Here is a 21,767-nt window from a genome sequence, read left to right as displayed (position 1 = left end):
GATATTTGACATGCTAAATATATGGCTGACATCGGCAATGTGTCACAAATGTGTCCGGGGCCGTTGAGATGCGTCGTTGAGTAGTTCACACATAACTGGCGACCGCAGATCGACTACTGATTTACCCCTGATCACAACCTGACGGTCGCCGAGCTCACCGACCGGCAAATTGGGCAAAAAATCATGTGGTGTGCACTAGGCTTTGGTTAGTTTCATCTTGTGTGTTTTGTATTGTTAATCTTTTTGCCAAATCAATGCCTTTGTATAGACATACAGGTTTCTTTTATTGCTGATTAAGAATGAATATAATGCCAACCTCTTCTGCTTAGAACTCCAAATCCTTCAACCTACTATCCATTGATGGTCTTTTTGTTATAGTTATTAATTTAATTATTAATCAGAATTCCTAATTGATAGTTTACTATATCTTCATTAGACTTAAATAGATAATTGGCATCAGTTTTCTTTTTTTAAGAGTGGTGCCCAAGGTGAATATAACTTTAAGCTACATTCTGTTATTAATTATTAAATGATAGTATTAATAATCATTTTATATTATTTATTATAAATATTGATCCCATTATACATTAAGAAAGTTTTTCTTTAGGGACATCATTTGCAGTTGAAAAAAGGTAAGAAATGACAAGATCTATTATTGCCAAAATGTTTCAAATAGCAATAACATCATATCTTGATTTAAGTTTTGTGATAATATTGTATTGTGGGAATCTATTCCAACCTCTACTTTTTACATAATTTCACTCAAAATGAAAATATCCACATCATAAATTCATACAACATATAAAGGCTTTGGAAGTTTTTTTCATTTTTTTCAAAAGCCATGAAGTAGCCCAGGGATTGTATGATTTGTTTCCTGCACACAAGAAAAAAACAACTAGCTTGGTGAACCGCCTGCTGCTTTGACATTGTGCCACCGATTTCTCTTATCTGACCACCAAACTGTACAGCCCCTCAGCCCAACCTTCGGAACAACTGTCCCTTTTTCACAATCAGTGGAGCTTATCTTTATAGATATGCAGTCTGGCATTTCCATTTTCACTTCTATTTAAGCTGTTTACATGACTGCATAAACCAATAGCTCCCCATCATAATCCCTTCTGCGTGACAGAAAATATTATTTTGAGTATCCAGAGAGGCTCAGATTCTGTTTTTGTTGTTGTTGTGTTTTACCAAGCAGAGGTGGTGCAACAGATTTGAGCCCAACAAAAAGGGCATTTAAAAGCAATAAGCAAAAGTATCCTAAATATTAACTTTTCACTTGCATTCTTGTCTGTGTTGCTGTGTAATGTGTCAGTCTCTGAAGAAATGGAATTACATTACCGCAACCTAGGAAAGGACCGTTTCTAATCTCTCTGTACCACTGCCTGACAGAGATTTAATTGGGCAGAGTCTCATTTTATTCTTTCAATGTCATGGTTCAATAATGCAGGCAACAGCAGTAAGGATCCAAATGCAAACATAAATGCAACGTTTTTGAAGCAGTTTACTAACAAGGGGTTGAGGGAACAGAAAAGTAGCCAGAAATGGCAGGAAAGCAATTGTTGTATACCAACATTAACAATCTGGCAAAAAAGGAGGGTGACTAGTCATCTATTTATAGTGAGGAGCAAACTAAAAAGAGCTATTGAGAGGTGTGTCAGGTCACTAGCAGAGGTGAGAAAATTAAAGAGGGACAATTAGTGGACAGGTAAAGAATGAGTCCTGAGAGTGGTGAGAATTTGTGCGAACAAAGTAGTGGTTACAGTATTGATGATTCCTAATAAGCCTTTAATTGCTAGGGTGGCTGTGGTGTTTTTGCAGTATCGCAAATGTATTAGAGTTGTGGCGGTTTCAAATCCCTGCAGAACCAGAAATCCTCTAAAATTAATAATACATCTAGAATCCAATGCAGGTGGCAAACACAAAAAAGCCACCAATGTAAGGTTATAAGACTCAAACTGAAAGAAAATGGTAAACAATTCAGTGAATGTGAACCCACAAGCACCAGATTATTTTCTCTCCTGTGGATGATAGAAGACATGTTTTTTTTATTTACTATGTCAGAAGAGGAATAATAAAGTATTATCTTACTTACTATTGTACTTACTAGTACAAGAAAGATCTGCTAATTGCTGGCAAATATCCTCTAGCATAACAACATAATTTGCTTAGTGTCCAGGAAGCCTTTTTTCTAAATGAATGTTCTGAAATCCAATGCTGCTACTGAACCATGAAACTGTACCGAGGATAATGGAGAGGCTGCAGGTGGAAAGGCACCTGCTGAGCTCTCCTGCATATATGATACTCGATGCAGCAATAAAACAGTGAGGAGCTCCGGTTAAGGTAACCACATAAGGACCCTCTCTTTGACAGTTAAGTGGGCAGGGCTTTTTTGTAGTCCATCATGGTACAGTAAACTCTCCTTCTGTCCCATAAATCAATTCCTTGATAATGACACTGAGGAGGCTTCATTAAACAAATTATAGAAATGGAGTGTCAGATTACATCAGGCTTTTAGTCTACAGTCTGTGGCAGAGATTAGTTTACGGTCTGGATTTACAATGTGGTCTCTCTCTCTCTCTCTCTCTCTCTCTCTCTCTCTCTCTCTCTGTATTTAACCATAAAAATATCTAGTTATACTCACAAAATGAGTAAAACAACATTTATTGATTTATAGTGAAGATGCAGAATTCAACGCAGTAGATGAGAAACAGCCAAAGGGATTGGGTTGTAATTTTCACAATCAGTCTGGGCAGCTTGACCTTGATCCCTGAGATACTCCTCCTCTACATATTATCCTGCATATCTCCATGCCTCTCTCTGCCTTCCTCCCATGTATTACCCCCTCTATTTCTCTCTTTCCTATCAGTTGTTCCCCTCTTATTTCTGCCATCTACCCCCTTCTTTACTATTCCAACCGGATAGGTTCACCCCAACTCCCCTTTCCCCACCTCTTCTGTCTAAAAGCCTAATGAGGCTTGCTGTATGCTCAAAGAGGAGTGTGTGAGTGCATCTGTGTGACAGAGAGGGGGGAGGGCTTGAGAGAAACAGAGAGAAGGAAAGGAGGAGATGAGGCAGTGTCCAGACATCTCTCAGTGAGGGGTAGAGGCTGGTCCACACAGATAAGCCCGTCTCCTCACCGCCAGTAAACACAGAGGGTTTTGTGGGGAGAGGATAAGCATCCGATTGATTAGAGGTTTGAAAATGGAAAGTGTACTGTATACAAACTGACTCTGGGAGAGTGGGGATGCTGAGCACAACACAGCTGAGGGGATATTTGGAGCCAATGTGCTATATCAATTACTTGACAGTGTACTGTACTGACAGTGCAGTTTATAATGTACATGTCTCTTTTGTTCTCTTACTGTCTCGCTCTCTCTCTGTGACGATGTCAACACAAATAATTATATATACAAATAGTTATTTGGACAGCTGACTATGTCCCCTATGTGGGGAAGCTGCGTCATGGAGTAAAAAAAAACAAAATACCTATGAAGGATAATAGGAATATCATCTAGTTTTGTCTGAACCACAGCAGAAACGCAATTGAAATATATCAAATTGTAAGTGCCATCTGGACTCAAGTAGTTTAAGCTACACAAGGCATGATATTTTCTGCAGTGAAGAAGTCCCGTTAGCTTGTTGGTGTGCAAATGCTTTGTGGAAACTAATAGGCACTGACATTAAAAGAATAAAGGAGGGGGAAGGATACTTCAAAAAGATTGAGGCAGCAGTAGAATTTGAGTTTCACAGTAGGATGAGACTGGACTGTTTGTCCACTGTTTGTTTTCAGGCACTGGTTCTTACTCTGTGAAGAATACAGTAATAACATGTAAAAAAACCACACATTAATCTAAACCTCTAAACCACTACAGCAGTTTTGACAATGGTAACTGACAACATAATATGCATATATGTCCTAGTACATGTAAAAGGGCAAGATGTAAGGAGCTTATTAAAGCAGCGGCAGCACCAAGCCTCCACATTACACTGCATATCACTGGCCTCACTATGCCTACTTAAAACCAAGAACGCGTTATAGGCCAAATGTGGTCTACTACTCATGCCAGCAGATCTTTAATTAAATTAATAGTTTATTACCTGCATGTACTTTTGGTTTAACTTTGCCTTTCCCTCCAACTCTGCCCACTCCCCTCTTCAAGCCTAATCTCTGCCTCAGAATTATGAAAGGATAATTTTCACTAAACGCATTGCAGACATGCAACATTTTTTATTTACACATTCACTATTATAACATATGTTGTGAGAAGTTATGGTTTACTGAGGTGTTGCATTTCAAAGAATGGAAGCAATATATTTTAACAGATGCTTTGTGTGCTTTGCGACTAAATGAGATGGCATTCATTAATAGTGACAAACAGTCCCTGTTATGTATAATTGATTATGGAAATAATAATCCTATCCCATCTTAAAATAATAATAAAAAGTATTTTAGTTATACAGAGTGGGAAATTCATACATAATGTTTCCGATGCGTCTCATTAAAAATGGTAAACTACAACTGAACCACAACCATGTCACGGTATATCAGCATGGAAGCAATAAAAAGGAATGGTCAGAGATCTTTAGAATTAAAAAACATTCATGAATTCATCCTCTACATCGCTCTATGTCCCACTTTTATTTTGCTCTTTCCACTACAATTCAAACCAATTTTCTTCCCCAAAGAAGGACCGGCCACATTGTTAATAACACATTTACATAACATTTTAGTCACCTTATCTACATCCTTAGCAACTTATCTACAAGTCCTTTAGTTATCAGTATTTTTAGTTTTGTTCTTTTTTGCTCACTTTAAATATGGATTTTTAAATTGTGACTATGGGCAGCAACATTTTCATCCACTGACTAGCATTTTATAAATGACATGGGACAAAAACTATCATCTTTAATGAGCTTAGGGCTTTATACGTGACAGGTGAGGCGGTGGGACAACATGACGCCCTCCCTCTAATCACTGTTTCGTTCCCCTACCTCTTATGGCTACCTCCTCACAACAGCACAGAAATCATTTAATTAACTCAGACTTTTACTTTGCCTCCCTCCGTTTCTTTTCTGGAGCAGACATCCACTTAGTAACAGCACAGTAACACCAGTGTGATCACAGATTCAAAGGCTTGTTTATGAATATAATTGGCTGATAAGCAAATGCCCAGCATGCTCCGAGTCCAGGAATAAAAGTGATGAATTTTTACAGCAAGCAGGGCAATGTCTTAAATTTTACTCTAGGTTGTGGTACAAAACAGTTTGTGGATTTAATCCTGTTCGATTCTCCACATGCCAGAAACTTAGTCATACACTAAATATGTAAATACATAAATAAATGGATTAATCTTTAAATTAAGAAACTTTACGATTAAGGTCAACATAAATTCAATTCAATTAATAAATATTTCAAAACATTTACACGGACCTGAATTTAGGGCTGCAACTAACAATTGTTTTCATTATCGATTAATCTGGAGATTATTTTCTGAATCAATTGATTAATCGTGTGGTCTACTAAATGTAAACATTGTGAAAAATACAAATTACAATCTGTCTAACCAATAGCCCAAAACATGTCTTGTTTACTCTCACATATGACAAGCAAAAGCAGCAAATCCCCACATTTGTAAAGTCCAACGAGCAAATATTTAGCTTTTTTGCCTGAAAAATGACAGAAACGATTAATCAATAATCAAAATAGTTGCTGATTTATCGATTATTTCAGCGCTACCTGAATGTACACAACGTCTTTGATAATTGGGTTAATTTTGAGAGGAATGACTAACAGTGTCCAAAATCACTCCTGCATTCACTCATTTACTATTCCCTACACATAATAGGCACACAATAGTTTACTCAATACTAACCAGTAAATTTTTTAATTTTAATAATTTTGCAGCACCACTTAACAGGTGTAGAGTCACAGGATGTGACTATGTGAAGTGTGAAACATTGCATTGTGGCATCGTTGTCAAAGGCACTATTAAATAGTATACATGGCAGAAACACTACCTTTTTGTTACACTGTGGAGAGGGCACTCAAATAAAATAATAAACAGTATAAATAGTATGGTATATAGTAAAAGAATGGGATTTTGGATACAATCCTAATATTTCTACATATTAGTAGATTTTAATGGTACCAAGATGTGTTTAAAGTGAATGGCAGCTCATTAGAAAATTGGATTCTTATTTGGCATTGATGGTTTACATGTCAGTCAATATATTTAGACTTTTTCAACCTCATAGGTTGAGCATTGCATTTTGTTAAAGCTGCGTAACAATTGAACATACACAATGCAAAACCTTCTGCCTCTCTTTCCTGCTCGTATCACTCCACTAAGCCCCTCCGACCAAACCCACAAGTTCGTACAGAAGGAGAAAGAGCCATTTGCCCTGTGAAACCTCACCCCTCTTAGACCGCACACCCAAGAAAAGCAATCTAGTGTATGCGGTCCAATGCAGTGAGGAATGCACAGACCTCTAATTTGGGGAGACTAAACAACCACTACACAAACGCATGGCTCAACACAGAAGGGCCAACTCCTCAGGTCAAGACTCTGCAGTCTACTTACATCTGAAGGACAGAGGACACTCGTTTGAGGACCACCAGGTGCACATTTTAGACAGAGAAGATGGATGGTTTGAAAGAAGTGTCAAGGAAGCCATCTACACCAGGGTCGAGAAGCAGTCATTGAACAGGGGAGGGAGTCTACAACACCACTTATCCTACTTGATTAGTATATTTGCTGGTGGTTATTTCTCAGTCATTGTATTTGCAAAACTTCATAAGCCGTGAGCTGAAGATATTGAGCTTGAGTGAGAGCATGGGGGATGTGGGCTGCGTGTACATGAGCAGTGATTGACACTGCATTAGAGACTTCTCTTGGCTCTGATTGGTTGTTTTCATTCAAGCACCATAGATTCTTGTACATGACATTATAGGAGCACTTGAAGGAGCCAGAGGAACCGGATTTTTTTAGATTGTCGGTCTCATGTCCTACGATTTGGAAACTGGTATCACAGTTTCAGCAAACATGCCAAAAAAGTATTTATAACCTTTAATTTAAATAAAACTTGGTTCCTTATAAGGGGGACAGGTTATCCAAGCCAGCTAATGGTAATTCTGTGAGCTGGGTCTGTAAAGAACATTATTGAACTGAATAAAGTAATGACAAAATTAAAGCCACTTTAAAGTGAAATCAAAATATATTTTGTTCCATGCAGGGTAATCGAATACTAATGCTCTTTTTAATTATCCCTGGCAAACAGCACTAATATATTATTCAAAGCCATTTCATTACTGACTGCATAAAGCGATGTTACGCTCATTTCACTGATAACTGAAGTAGGTACTCTTCTCCCCGGGGGTAAATTAAAATACTAAAATATACTGAATATACTGTACACTAAGATGGAGCAATGTGAGAATGCCAATAAGTTATATCTGTAATCTTTACACGGCAGCCATTCCCTTAATACAGTCCAGTGACAGTCAACAATATCTCTTCAGAGAAGTGTTAATTAACATGGCTATAATATGAAGCAGAGAGCAGCAATAGCATAATGGCCTCACATTTTTTTGTAGGCAGAAGAAAGGAATGAATGGTGTGTAAGTGGTGTGTAAATCAGCGCACCTTTAGCTACATCTTTGTGATCGACATCTCTTACCATTACTGATGAATTAATCCAACTTACAAATGACCTATTGTACTGTGCTGTTTTCAATAAGCCCTGTTGCAGGATGTAGGCCTATATGGCTGTAGCAGTGCAGATGCTGCAGTTTGTTTTACCAGTTCAGTTTTAGTTTATTCTCAACAGTTAAAATACAAATACAATCATCTAAATAACATACCGGAGATATGTGAAATAGGGACACCTAAATTGCAGATTTCTGTCCGCTCCATGCACGCATATCCTGTCCCCGTGTGTCATTGGCAGAGCAGACTGTCAGTCCCCCCTATCCAGTAAATACGATTTGTGATTGGACTGCAATTCAGCAGTTGGCTTCCCCCCCGGTCCGAGGTTGCAAAGCTTAATTTTCGCGCATTGGCCAAAAGCAGAAGGCCCTGCCTCCAGGCTTCTCCCCCCCTGCCACAAATCACGAGTCGCAAGCTCGCAACTGTGTGGGCGTATCTCCACAAAGTGGGTGTTGTAGATCAGCTCTGAAAAATAGTCTGCAATACAAGTGCAAATGTAATGTAATAAAGTTTTGCCCTTTCGACCCTCGATTTTCAGAGTTTCAAAACTCCCCCCCCCCACACATTCACACACCAGTTTTCAGATCACCATTTACAAGGTTTCATTTTGAGTTTTCAAAACACTAGTTTCCAACCTTTCAGAACTTTATTTTCAGTTTTGAAACATGGCAGGATATTTATCCCATAACATAACTGGACAACTTTATCATTAGTTCATAAATAGGCTCTTAAAGTCTATCAAATTCATCCATATGTAGCCTGTAGGATTTTGGTGCGTGATCTTGTTCAATAAACCGATTATTTAATTTGAATCAAACGCTTTTTATATATTTCATGATGGTGATTGGAGAGTGTTCAGTAACTTGTGCATAAATGATTTGAGATCATACTAAGAAAACTAATATCTGAAAGCTTAGAAATGGAAAGAAAGCATTCAAAATTCAATGAAAACAAAGGACCAGAAACAACATCCACATCGAAGCAAACAAGCTGGAAATATAAAGAAATGTCATCAAGTGATCCACCAGTAAAAGTTTTCCTATTGCGTTTTTGAATTCATACTTTGGGTATCCATAATGCCGTCGGTGATAGCCTTCTTGACAGGTTTGATGAGAAAATCCACCAATATTTGTAGATGTAATTTATTTAACTGGAGATGTAATGTTGATACAGACTGTAAAATACAAAGCATATACACTCACTGGCCACTTTGTTAGGGACATCTTGCACTTTTGCCTTCAGAACTGCTTTAATTCTTTGTGGCATACTTTCAACAAGGTGTTGGAAACATTCCTCAGAGACTTTGGTCCATATTGACAGGATAGCATCACGCAGTTGCTGCAGATTTGTTGGCTGCACATCCGTGATACAAATCCTGGTTCCACCACATACCAAAGGTGCTCTATTGGATTGAGATCTGGTGACTGGAGGCCACTGGAGTACAGTGAACTCATTGTCATGTTCAAGAAACCAGTTTGAGATGATTGGAGCTTTGTGACATGGTGCATTATCCTGCTGGAAGTAGCCATCAGAAGATGGGTACACTGTCATAAAGGGATGGGCATGGTCAGCAACAATACTCAGGTATGCTGTCACATTTAAATGATGCTCAGTTGGTACTTAGGGGCCCAAAATGTGCCAAGAAAATGTCCCCCACACCATTACACCACCACCAGCCTGAACCGTTGATACAAGAAGGGATGGATCCTTGCTTTCATGTTATTTATGGCAAATTCTGACCGTACCATCTGTAATCGAGACTCAGACCAGGCAACGTTTTTTTCCAATCTTCTATTGTCCAATTCCGGTGAGCCTGTGCGAACTGTAGCCTCAGTTTCCTGTTCTCAGCTGACAGGAGTGGCACGGGGTGTGGTCTTCTGTAGCCCACCTGCTTCAAGGTTCGATGTGTTGTGCATTCAGAGATGGTATTCTGCATACCTTGGTTGTAACGAGTGGTTATTTGAGTCACTGTTGCCTTTCTTTCTGTCATCTCAAACCAGTCTGCTCATTCTCCTCTGACATCAGCAAGGCATTTTCGTCCACACAACTCACTGGATATTTTTTCATTTTCAGATCATTCTCTGTAATTCCTAGAGATGCTTGTGTGTGAAAATCCCAGTGGATCAGCAGTTTCTGAAATACTCAGACCAGCCCGTCTGACACCAACAACCATGCCACATTCCCCATTCTGATGCTCGGTTTGAACTTCACCAAGTTGTCTTAACCACGTCTACATGCCTAAATGCATTGAGTTGCTGCCATGCGATTGGCTGATTAGCCATTTGTGTTTACAAGCAATTGAACAGGTGTACCAAATAAAGTGGCAGGTGAGTGTATATGTAGCATTACTGACATTTTTACATAATCTGCATCAGCCAATACCTACACTAACAAGACCAATAAATATTATCAAAGAATAAACAAAGACAATGGAATGATGTTAGCACCCCCCCCTTGTGAGTCCTGGGAAGGTGGTGAAAAAGTTAGTTTGAGCCTAAATCTCCTCAGTCACCATCATCTTTTCTAAATGTTAACACATTTTTCCTATCCTAAATGACAGCACATCTAATCTAAAACCATTTCTGGTTAGCATTAAAAGTATAATGTATACTGTAGAGAATAATGCTGCTTGTTCTGACAAATTGTACCCCACTCTTCCTTAAACACTAGTCACATTTTGAAATCTAAAGCATAAGCCAGTGTATTTCATTTAAAAATCTAAAACAGCATGAATTAATGGAATTATACATGACTTTTTTTTGTTTTGATTTCAGCAATATATTGGCCATTGGCCACTCTGCACTCTAAATATCAGCATTGGACCACTGATATAGATTGAGCTTTACTTGTAAGCCTAATGTGCTACTGCTGCAAAATATAGTCCATACAAATTTGTTTCAGAACAGCAGCATTTTTTATGCATTCTGACTGATTTGATGCTGCATAGTACTGAGAGGGTCACATGGGACACAGTCCATGAGCCTGCAGTAGTGCCCTAAGAAGCTTGATAAATGAATGGACAAAAAGTATGTATTGATTTACACAATTTGATTTACAGCAGTTTCACACAACGCATCAGCCAGGCTTTCTTGATACCAGCTGACTGCACCGGTGTGACTCTGATATATGATCGGTTTGTGGCTTTGTAATCAAACAGTAAAAATTCCATGTGGCTGCGAACATACATTTATGTTGACTATATAATCAGCTCTCACATGTTGCAGTAGCCATCAGGTCAAATTCTATGCTTTCAATTCAGCAGTTCTAGCAGCAAGCATGAAAAAAAAAAAAAAAAAAAAAAAAAAAAAAAACTGTCAAAACTTACATATTTAGTGAATACAGGTGAAACTTGAAAAATTTGCATATTGTGCAAAAGTTCATTTATTTCAGTAATTCAAATTAAAAGGTGAAACTATTATATAGAGACTCATTACATGCAAAGTGAGATATTTCAAGCCTTTGATATAAATTCGATGATTATGGCTTACAGCTTATGAAAACCCCAAATTCAATATCTCAGAAAATTAGAATATTGTGAAAAGGTTCAGTATTGTAGCCTCAAAGTGTCACACTTTGTAGTCCAGACATAGCAAAAAGCCTCTTGGAGCGATGCCCTAAACCCAACAGTAAGTCGGCCATTTTTGGATGATTTACACACACACACACAGTACTTTAACGAACTCCTCCTAGGGATTTAGTCCGATCGACTTAAAATTTCTGCTGTGCCTTCTAAAGGCATTATATAATTTGATTAACTAATTTCATTAAGTTTAGAGGAAAGTGCCAAATAAAACAGTAAATGACATTTGAACCATAGCTGTTTAGGAAAGTCAGGTATAGGGATGCTGACTGAAACCCAGCTCTATAAAAGGACCCAATTTCAAATTTCTCAAAACCCAAAAATCAATAAGGTCCAAGTTTATCGATACTTCTAGGCTACCAAAACTAGTGGCTCCTATAATGTGAAGTTATGTCTTCTGAGACAAGAGTCCTGTCATTTAAATTAAATCTGATTTAACCTGAAACGTGATGAATAATAAAACTAAAGTTATTTAGTGATAGGCACCAAAACGCAGTGTTAAACGGGCCTGGGGCTAAAGACTGTAGCGTTTATTATCAGGCTGCAGCCTCTGCCTGCTCTCTGTGTTGGCTCCTACACACACACACACAGCCGGTCACAGTGGAGACAGTGAAGTGAAGGTAACTTAACTCCAAACTACTCCAGTTGATGACAGCCACACTCTTTAACTTTAAGTACATGCAGAAAACCTTCACAAGGAAAAAGACAAATCGTATCAATACATCTGCTCAAAAAGCATAAACATGTAGAAAGCGTTTTTTTTTTTTAATGTGCTCTGTCCAGTCTTTAATCCTCTATGTTTTTACACTTGTGCAACATTAGCTTGTCAATTAGACAAATGTCACAAACAAGCTAGATTAAAAACTGTCTGTAGTCCAACTGTTCAGCCTAATTTGCCACGTTGCTTAAAATTTGCACATTGTTGTAAAACCAGCTGCTGGCTGAGACAAACCAGCTGCTCCAGGTAAGGTAACCTGCAGGCAGTGAATAACAGCAGAGAGAGGAGGAGGAGAACAGGGGGAAGGACTGATGTCGGAGTTCTTCATTCTTTTTAAATGCCGCACAGTATTTTGATGTCAGATGTTGAGTTTTAGTATTTGTACAACATTTAAGTATATTTAAATATTAAATCCTAATCTAATCCTGTAGTGAATTTAAAGATAACCAAGCTAATATGCAATATTCATTATTTGTTTATTTATCGCAAGTGAAATCATTATCGCAATATTGAACAGTGTTATTGCACCTCACAGATTTTCCTCAGATTGTCCAGGCCTACCACACGCCCTAGTTCACTTAATTTCTCATTTATTCAACTGGTTGCTTGCTAGGATTGCTGAACGTGCAAAGTGGTCGAAGGCGTGGCTTCATTTCACATAAGCCAAAGATAAGGAGGAAGTGAAATGCCGTTTATGTTCCAAGTTACTTTGTTTGAGCTGGGACACCACCAACTTTCCACCACCAAATAATAGAAAAGTATCAATAGTGATATCAATAAAGACTTATAGTTAAACAGTCTTTTACAATTTAACAATACCCATCCTTAGTCAGGGAGACTAACCTGTCTAGGAGAATATTATTTTATAAACCCATGACAATTAAGGTAGGAAGGTTTCTTTAATTGACAACAACAATCAATTATGCTTAGATAAATTATTAATACTGGTGAAGACTATGTCATTTAATTGGTTTTACTGAACAGGATCAGTTGTAGCTATGGTCATTTTTTTAAGATCTTCTAAAATCTTCTATTAATTTACTTTCTGAAGCAGAGACAGGAAAAAAAACAAATATGAGATGTCAGGAAGCACTTGAGCGTGATCAAGCCAAAACTTGAAAGACACCCTGTTATAGAATGTAGGTCAGATACCACAAGAGATGAAATAAAAGCTTACGGAGTTCTTTTTTTCCAAGCCATCTGAATCCCTAAGTTATTTCACATTTGTCCATGTTCATTATAACTCACAATCTACACTCCACCCTCTCTCAGCATAGACTTAAAAAACATGTTTGGACTGGAAATCAGTTGAATATGTTTAAGTATTAGGTATAAGCCAACTCAAGCAGAACAGAAAACCAGTGAGAAAAAGCCAAGTCAAATATCTTGCTGCTCTTTCTGCCAGATTTCATACAGTTTTCTGAAAAAATAAATATTTCCACGGACAAAACACAAGTTGGAATGATCTAGGTATGCATATGGCTGGGTTTATCTGGTTAACTTGTACAGAATGTGCACTTCTAAAGCCAACAAAATTCCCACAGATCTTGTAATTCACCACAGGAGATGTCAGCTGTCTACTCCAAGAGTATCAGTCCTTTGCTCTGAGTTAACCAGTGATACTATATTCATACTGAAATTACCATTAAACCACTGTGTTAAACTACTGTTTTGTTATCTCGAAATCTCAAGAAAACGATCCTATTATCACGGGAAAATGGAGTGAAAAATGTTTGAATCAATGGTCGCTTATTTATGTGCTTAGATTGGACATTTTAAAGTTTGGTTTGTTGAGATAATACAGCATTTAATTTTCAAGAGATAGTACTTGTTAGGAGTGATCCATGTACTGTACTGTGTATTCAAAGTATTGTCTTTTCCTTAAGCCACTAAATTTCTCCTGAAATTACCCAATAAAACCGGAGAAACACAAACAAATCACATATTCCTCTGATACCAATAAATCCATGACAGAATACATCTGACTTACCTGATCCCACGGACAAATTATCCCGCCAGAAAACATAAAAAGGTAACCCATGGCAACCAGGCAGGCCCAGATGACCAGGGAGAAAACACGGAGAAGCTTCTTGAAGATGGACTCAATGCAGACGAGTACAAACACAGCCAGGAAGATAGCCAGTGCTGTGGGCACAGTGATTACAAAGGCCACATGGTCCTCAATGTTCTGAAAGAATAAAACGAAATGAGCATCAGAGAGAAACAGTGAGATACATGGACAATTTAAAAGAGAAGAACATATATAAAGTGTATCAGAGAAAGGGGAATTAGAGACTGAGAGAGATAAATAAAGAAGCAAATCTTTTCGAAGGGGCATTAAACTGCCAAACTGTTATAAAAAGCCACTCTTCTAGCTCCGTCTTTCCTCTTTAGTGTCCTGAAAATAACCAAGGTAGACATGTGCCCGAAAAGCAGTGAACGTAAAATAAAGCACATTCTCCTCTGAATCTTCAGATTTTTAAAAAACACAAGGTGTTCCTACTAAGATCTTTGCTACAGTCAGTTCTAATATGAAACCAATGCCAACAAAATGGTAAATAAATGCATAAAAATATAAAAACTGGAAATCACATGAAAAGGGGTGTACTTTGTTATACGATATGGTTGTGGAAAAAAAAAAAAGGCACAATAGCACCGCCTACAAAATTTCAACAACGCATTGCCATATGTTTCACCAATCTGTATGAAATTTGGGGTGCTAATGTATCATCTCTAGACTTAAAAATAGGCCTCTTGGAGCCATACCCTTAGCCATTTTGAATTTTACACAAACTGTTTCACCATTTACAGGCTCCATACTTTAACAAACTCCTCCTAGAAATGTAATCTGATCAACTTCACATTTGGGCAGTCCAGTCTAAAGATTGTTGTGTTGCTAATCGCAAAGCTTTTTATGAGCCATTAAACGTTGTGTCTTTGGAGTGGCAAAAAAGGTGTGTTGATGTTGACAGGCCTCGTCCTTTAGTGAGCTCCTCGAGATTGCACTGCCTAAATTTGGAGACAATCTGAAGGCCCGTTGAAAGGAGTGTCCGTGACGTGGTGTGGAACTTTGATGGTTTGCCATGAAAAAGGATGTGGCTTGTAAATTGACTGTACATGGACATATCTGCCCCAAACTTCACAGATTTGATGAGTCGTGTCCTGAATATATTTAACATGCCAATATTTATTCATAGCGCCACCAACTGGCAACAGGAAATTACATGTTATATTCTTCTAGCAGGATGATCCGATTTGGCTCAAAACTGTCTCAGAAAAGCCTCAAGGCCTTGATGTAATTTTGTAAAAAACTTGTGTTGTCGTAAAAGCATTAATCGCCATGAATAGGAAGAGCTTTTTTGAGAGGCTAAGAATGATTGAAGTCTCACAAAACTTTGCACACACGGAGAGTTTTCTGGTGTCTAATATGGTTTGGGATCATGGTTGTGGAAATAGAGCTCAAAAGCTCATTACAAATTTAGTGATGCAGCCCCTGCCCAACGTCTCTGATCCACATCAAATTTTAGCAGTGCAATCAGAGAAGCTTTTTTACGATTCATCAAACTCCGTTGCCATGGTGATAGATTATTCACCATGAAACAGGAAGCTGTTTTAAGGATGCTTGAAAATTCACAAAACTTGGCACACACCTTATAAGGTGTGTATTTTGTTGTCCGATATAGTTCAGAGACATCAGTGAGGAAAAAAAAGCTCAACAGCGCCCCCTACAAATTTAACAAAACAGCCCCTGGATTTCACCTAGATGTACAAAATTTGGGATGTAGATTTGTAATTTCTACGCTGTTGCCTTAGCAAGGAATAATTTGCCATGAAATAGGAGGCTGTTTTTCGAGAACGACACCCTAAACCCAACTGGAAGCCCCATTTTGAATTGAATAACTGACACATCAACCAAAAATTGTCAGTTATTTTCAATACTTCCCATGTGTGACATATGCATTGGTAACTTTAGAGCTGTGTCAGCTGGCCTGTTGTGTAGAGACCCTAGCTGTATCTCTACCCGAGGCATTGATGAGGGTCCGTGCAACGCTGCTTGCAGCTTTAATAGCTTTTCTTTTTGTAGTATATTTTAAAATACTCATATACAATGGCACTCTTGTGTGTACAGGTTTGAAATATAAATTAAGTTTTATAACTAAGTTCGGGATCAAGACCACACCTTGAACACATCCCATTTCAGCACAAAAAGTACTTCACACCATATCTGTTCCCCTACCCTTTGAAGCAGTTCTGACATCCCTCTCCCCCATACCTCCCATATTTTCTCCCTTTCCCAACTCTCTTGTGTGAATACAGGAACCACTGGGGCTCTGTCCAAACCAAGAGTACATGGTGAGACAGCTCCCCAACTCAGAGTGTCTACTCCCCTGGTTCTCTCCTGTCATCCCACCAACTGACACCAGTCCATCATTGTACTCCATCCAGCCGTCCATGACCCTGATTTCTCCTCATCCCTCAACCCTAACCCCCCTTCCCTTCATCCATCCCTCCTGCATCCTCTTACACCTCCATACAGAATATGTAATAAACTACTCTTAATTCATATCTTTATTGGTGTGGTCTTTGTTAGTGAAATTCTAAGATAGTAGGGTCAAAAACCTATGGTAAATATTATAATATGGCTGAATGTACAAGCCAAGGTTCCATATCCTTTTTTATACATAACTGTAAAAGTGAAAAAAAAATCTTCACTGAGAGAACATCCTATGGAGTTTGGGAAACCCCTGAAAAGCCCGCAGTGTTAGCCAATAGCAAAGCTGAAGCCACATCCATAATGGATTCGCTGCTGCCTTGCTGAAACACACTAAGATCAGAAAGTTCTAATTAAAATTTCAGGAGTTTCTTCAAAAGGTGGATGTAGGAGGATAGTGAATTGAGTTGTTTGCGCTGCCTGCCTTTGCCAGGCTTAATCCTATTATTGCTTTTCTAGTGACGTGTCGGGATGGAAAAGGGTCAGGATATGGTTATGTAGGCAGATATGTCACATCTGAATGTTTAGGCAAAGGAATATGTGAAATACACTGATAACTACCAATCACACTTCAATTCAGATTCAACCCCAAGTCGTATTGGCATTGCGTGAACGCAGCTTCCAAATTTATTATTTCTTTAACACATCAGCTGTTAATTTGCTGTTCACTAGAGGACCACACTGTTTAGTGACAATGTATCCCCATCTGTAAAACAGAGCTTTGTTTGGTCTTCCACTCATTTTGGATCTTTAAAAACTCCAAATATCCACTGTTATAACACTGTATCCACTATTACACTGCATAATCCAAATTAATGAATTCATTATTTTCAACTCTTAAAACAGTGTGTAAAAATGTAATTTGTTGTTTTTTTTATTCATTGCAGTGACTAATCACTAAAACAAGTTCTTATTCATTCCTCCAGAAGTGACCTAACCATCAAAATGTTTTTATGCCAGTCTCTCTCACGATGTTTCTTTGTATTTGACCTCCATCTCTCTCTCTCTCTCTCGCGCTTTAGCCCCCCGCCCCCACCTTCCTTCTGTCTCATGCACACAGTCAATGCACTGGGACAGGAGAGGATATGCGTGGCTGCAAAGAGCCACAGAGAGTTTGTCTCGCCCAGAGCAGAGCTCCAAAACAGCACAAGATTTAGGTCAGCCAGCCAGCAAGATGGAGGGATGATAGGATACAAATAAGAGAGACAGCGATATGAGGAGGTGAGAGATGACACAGACATGAGAATGTAGAGAAAGGAAGGATGATGGAAGGGGGAAAAAAAAGTAATGCCTATCCAAAACAAGGATAGAGTATCAAGAAAAGAGGATGTAGGACAGGTATACTGAGCAGTGGCCTGACAAAGGCATTTACTGAGATGCTTGGTCGCTGTGAGCCCACGAGTTTGTGTCCGATTGTAGGGAAATATTTTCCTCAAAACTGGGGATATTAACTTTCACAAATACTGCCAGCATACATATACATATTATTCATCAAAAGATTGTTGCCTCTTCTAATATTTTAGATAGGGGATTTCATTTGTTGACTTACTAGGTAAAGTACCTGTTTTGTCTTGATTGCACCACTGATGTTACTGACCGATCTATTTGTTGGTGGTATTTTATGGTGCATGAAAACAACTTCAGTATCCAACACTTTTAATTCTGTTTTTCAGTTGTGCATGTTTAGCTAAAATACATGTATTCCTATTGATTACTGGTGTTCTAGTGAATTTGTGATGTGGAGGGATGCGTGTGTGCGCGTCAATGCCCTCTTTGTCTAACTGTCTCTTTCACTGTATTTTAGAGTAATCCCTTCTTAATAGCAGACTCAGCCGAGACAGGAGAGGTACTCTCCTAATGCAAAAATGTGATATGCTATGTTAGTATTTCTCAAAAATCAATTGAATTCGATTGTGCCAATATAACATGGATTTTTTATCATTCAATTTTTAGATGCATCTAGTCAGGTAGGTTATTTAAGAGTTACACCACAGCCAGTCAAAATCTGCACTTAATGTTTTGCTTTTTTAACTTCAAAATGTCTATTTTTTAGAGTGCCTTGCCTTCACGTCAATGAATTCTTCAGTGTTTTAGAGGGAAGATAACCCTGTCAAAATAGTGACAGAGGGAAACAGATCTGTAGTTCCGTCAACCATGAGGCAATAACAAAGCCCCTCATTCCCCCTCTCACTTTTATCTCACCCTTCTTTTCACATTAATGCTGCGATGAGGACCGCATACTGAGAGTGTGCGTGCATATAGGTGTTGCACAAGCATGCTTGCAAGTGTGTGCACATTTTTGTGTGTGGTCTATGAGAGCGGGGAGCTCATGTATTGTGTTTAACAAGCCAGCAGATTTTGTGTGTGTGTCGCACGCGCGCCAGTGTGTTTGACCCTATTTTTATGCCGTTTATTTCAGCGTAATTCACAGCCCAGACACAGTGATATGCTATAGTGATAATAAAATGCAATCCATGTTTGTATTATCCAAGATGTATGGATTTTTTACTTTTTTTTTTATTTGCATAATGCATTTCTGTGTGTGTTGTGAATGAGCAGCTTACCAGTCCTGAAGCAAAGAACACAGTCAGCAGAGCCAGGCAGGCTCCCATCACTATGAGTAGCAGAAACACAATCAGAGGATGCTGCTGGCTCATACAGTAGTAGGACTCATACAGCCAATCTGGGGACCTGTTCCTCTTCTCCTGACCTCCTCCTTTATCCCCTTCACCAGACTCCCCTGTCCGGTCCAGGAGATACCGCTTCCTCCTTATTGCCTCTTGCCACATGGATCTTGGAGCCGAGAAGGAGGAAGAGGAGGAAGGGAAAGTAGAGGAGGCAGAGGATGTGGTCACTGCTGAGGTATTATTAGTTTCCACCACAGATGAGGAGCAGTTGCTCTGTTCCTGTCTCCTGCGGTTGTTGTTCCTGTTGGGGACCCTGGTGTGAAAGCTCCTGATCTCCAGCGTATCCTTTGGTTCCTCCTCCACCTCCTCTCTGAAGTCCTTCAGGCGGAGACAACTGAAAGCTGAGGCTGAGTCAGAGGCAGCATGTGCTGACCGGAGAGGTGGCAAGAACGCACCGAGAGTAGAGCGCAGCATCCTCTTTCTCCTCCTGCCAACATGTTGGAGCGGGAAATGAAGGGGAGTGCAGAGAGTGACTGCTCTTTACAGTGAGAGAGAAAAGTGGGAGGGAAGTAAAGGGAAAAGGGAGGGAGAGAGGGCTAAGGGGGAGGGGAGGAAGAGAAGAAAATAAGCAGTAGCAGGGAGAAGTCTGCGAGTGAGAGAAATTAACACTGACATTTCTGCAGTATGCGTTATACTAAATAATTTGAGCTGAGAAACTGCAAAATACATGTTAAACGAAATCAGTTTCAGCTCTATCCCAGAGCTCGATTTTGCACCTACACCTCATGTTTTGTTTTGTTTTTTTAAGTCATTCCCTTCCCTCTCTCCTTTCTCCATAAAGTTAGACAATTTGCCTTGATGCCAGATTTGTTGAAACTGTTCAATAGTCAAAGGTGAAGTGGTGTCAAATGCATAAAGAGAAAAAGGGAGTTATTCACCAGTAGAGGTCAGTTAAGAAGAGTTCAGCATCAATTACAAGCTCTGCAGCAGCTTGGAGAGTGACCCAGCCCGATGGCCACTGTCTCTCTGTACATCAAACATAGCTTATATAGGACATGTTTTAGGTATCTGTTAAGTAACAGAAAAGGGTGTAAGTCTGCAAAGTAAAAGGTCAAACCCATAGAAGGGTACAGTACTATTCAGAGGTAACAAAACACGGGGTTAGAAGTCAAATTCTATAGAAGGGTTCAGTCCCTACATAACCACCAATCACTGCTCTCCCCGTAGAAGGTCACTGACCCTCTGTCCTGCTGCTAGTGTTATTTTGAACTGTTATGAGTCAGTGCACAAGCACTGTACACTATACTAGTCTAATTTGTTCATTCTAAGTACTAAATGTCCATAAAACTACTTATGTATAACAGTTACTTCAGTATTTTCAAAGTTAGCTGTAGCACATTGTTTTAATATCCCGCCCCATCCAAGATTGTTACGAACCTCAGATGGAAGCCCAGGGGCTAGGAGGTTAGTACAATTAATTGTTCCAGGGCAGAAGAAAACGACGAAACAGTAAGCTTGCAAAGAAAAGGGTAAATTATTTACAATAATTAACAAAGAAAGTGTCTCTTAACACTCAACAGAAATCAACTCCCAAAAGGGAAGCGAGCAACAAGGGTCCTTTTTAAAAGATAACTAAGGTAAGTGATAAACACAAAAGTGGTGGTAGCAAACTAGCACACAAGTACACAGTGCAAAACAAAAACAGTAAATCATTACACTTAACCGCAGGACTTCCGATGTTCCACTGCCGGTTACTGTCTTTGCTGTAGACCACCATACTCTCACCTACAGCAGCTTCCTTCACCAGCCCTGATACTCTCCACTGATTAGGAGAGTGGAATCAGCTGCGCTCCTCAGGTTGCTGGCTGCAGCCTTGGGGGCAGGGCAAGTTCCTGCTTAGGGCAGAGAGGGAAAACACACAAGCACAACATCCCATATACACAAACGGCCCGTAACATCGATTTTATAAGAAGTTGAACATGTTGCCACAAATGGCACCCGATATAGCTGAATAGCCCACTAGCCAAACCATGTTTATCATATCCCTATTGCCTTCTGTCGTACCGCTTCAGCTGCAAAACCTTTGAATTTTCACGTGAAAATATCTCATGAGTTTAAGAATATTAAATGATCTTAGGTTGAAAAAGTCAACCAAGTCTGACTACTTGAAGTAATTTTGCTCTATTGTGTCATACCTGAGTGGTTTCTAAATTATGACTATTCAGTTCTTCTGTTTGAATAAGCAGCTCAGAGAGCAAAAATAAAAGTGAACAAAAATGCCATTTACCAATAATGCATGCACACATTCAATGACGCACAGGGACCAGCCAAGCATGATGAAAGTGGCACTGGCCAAAATGCTGCTTTTATAAAGTTGAATCAATGACGATTTCCAGATTCTAATCCCATTACGACTACTACCTCATTTGAGTGCTGAATTTAAGTTGTCAAACTATTACTGCACAAAGCAATAAATCCCAGTTGTTAGGGTTCTCACATGTGTGAGAGTTCATGCTGGGCCACTAAATGTATTTTGCAACCTTCATTCACATAATTAAGGGGGCAGACAGTCACTGTCAAGCTGCCATCCACATCAACTGCCTGCTTCTGAGCATGTGTTTGTGCGGTTTACCTATTGCAA

At 39.1% G+C, this 21,767-nt stretch overlaps 1 protein-coding gene across 8 annotated transcripts in view; it reads right to left on the bottom strand.

Annotated features, from left to right (window-relative positions):
• The window catches only part of adcy2a (adenylate cyclase 2a), a 72,700-nt gene extending 51,152 nt beyond the window's left edge, over positions 1 to 21,548 (bottom strand). Inside the window, exons 1-4 of one of the 8 annotated variants that reach the window (XM_046045272.1) lie at positions 20,843 to 21,548; positions 19,210 to 19,722; positions 19,064 to 19,113; positions 13,998 to 14,195 (exon numbers count right to left, since the gene is read on the bottom strand). In XM_046045272.1, the coding sequence (XP_045901228.1) occupies positions 13,998 to 14,195; positions 19,064 to 19,113; positions 19,210 to 19,600 (639 nt within the window). In that variant the 5' untranslated portion in view covers positions 19,601 to 19,722; positions 20,843 to 21,548. The other 7 variants (XM_046045265.1, XM_046045270.1, XM_046045269.1 and 4 more) reach the window with 7 other exon arrangements.
• Between the last annotated feature and the right edge of the window lie 219 nt (positions 21,549 to 21,767).

The sequence above is a fragment of the Micropterus dolomieu genome, linkage group LG03 (genome assembly GCF_021292245.1).
Source record: "Micropterus dolomieu isolate WLL.071019.BEF.003 ecotype Adirondacks linkage group LG03, ASM2129224v1, whole genome shotgun sequence".
Lineage (NCBI taxonomy): Eukaryota > Metazoa > Chordata > Actinopteri > Centrarchiformes > Centrarchidae > Micropterus > Micropterus dolomieu.
Note: the sequence above shows the minus strand (reverse complement) of the source record. Positions and strands in the feature narration are given on the sequence as shown.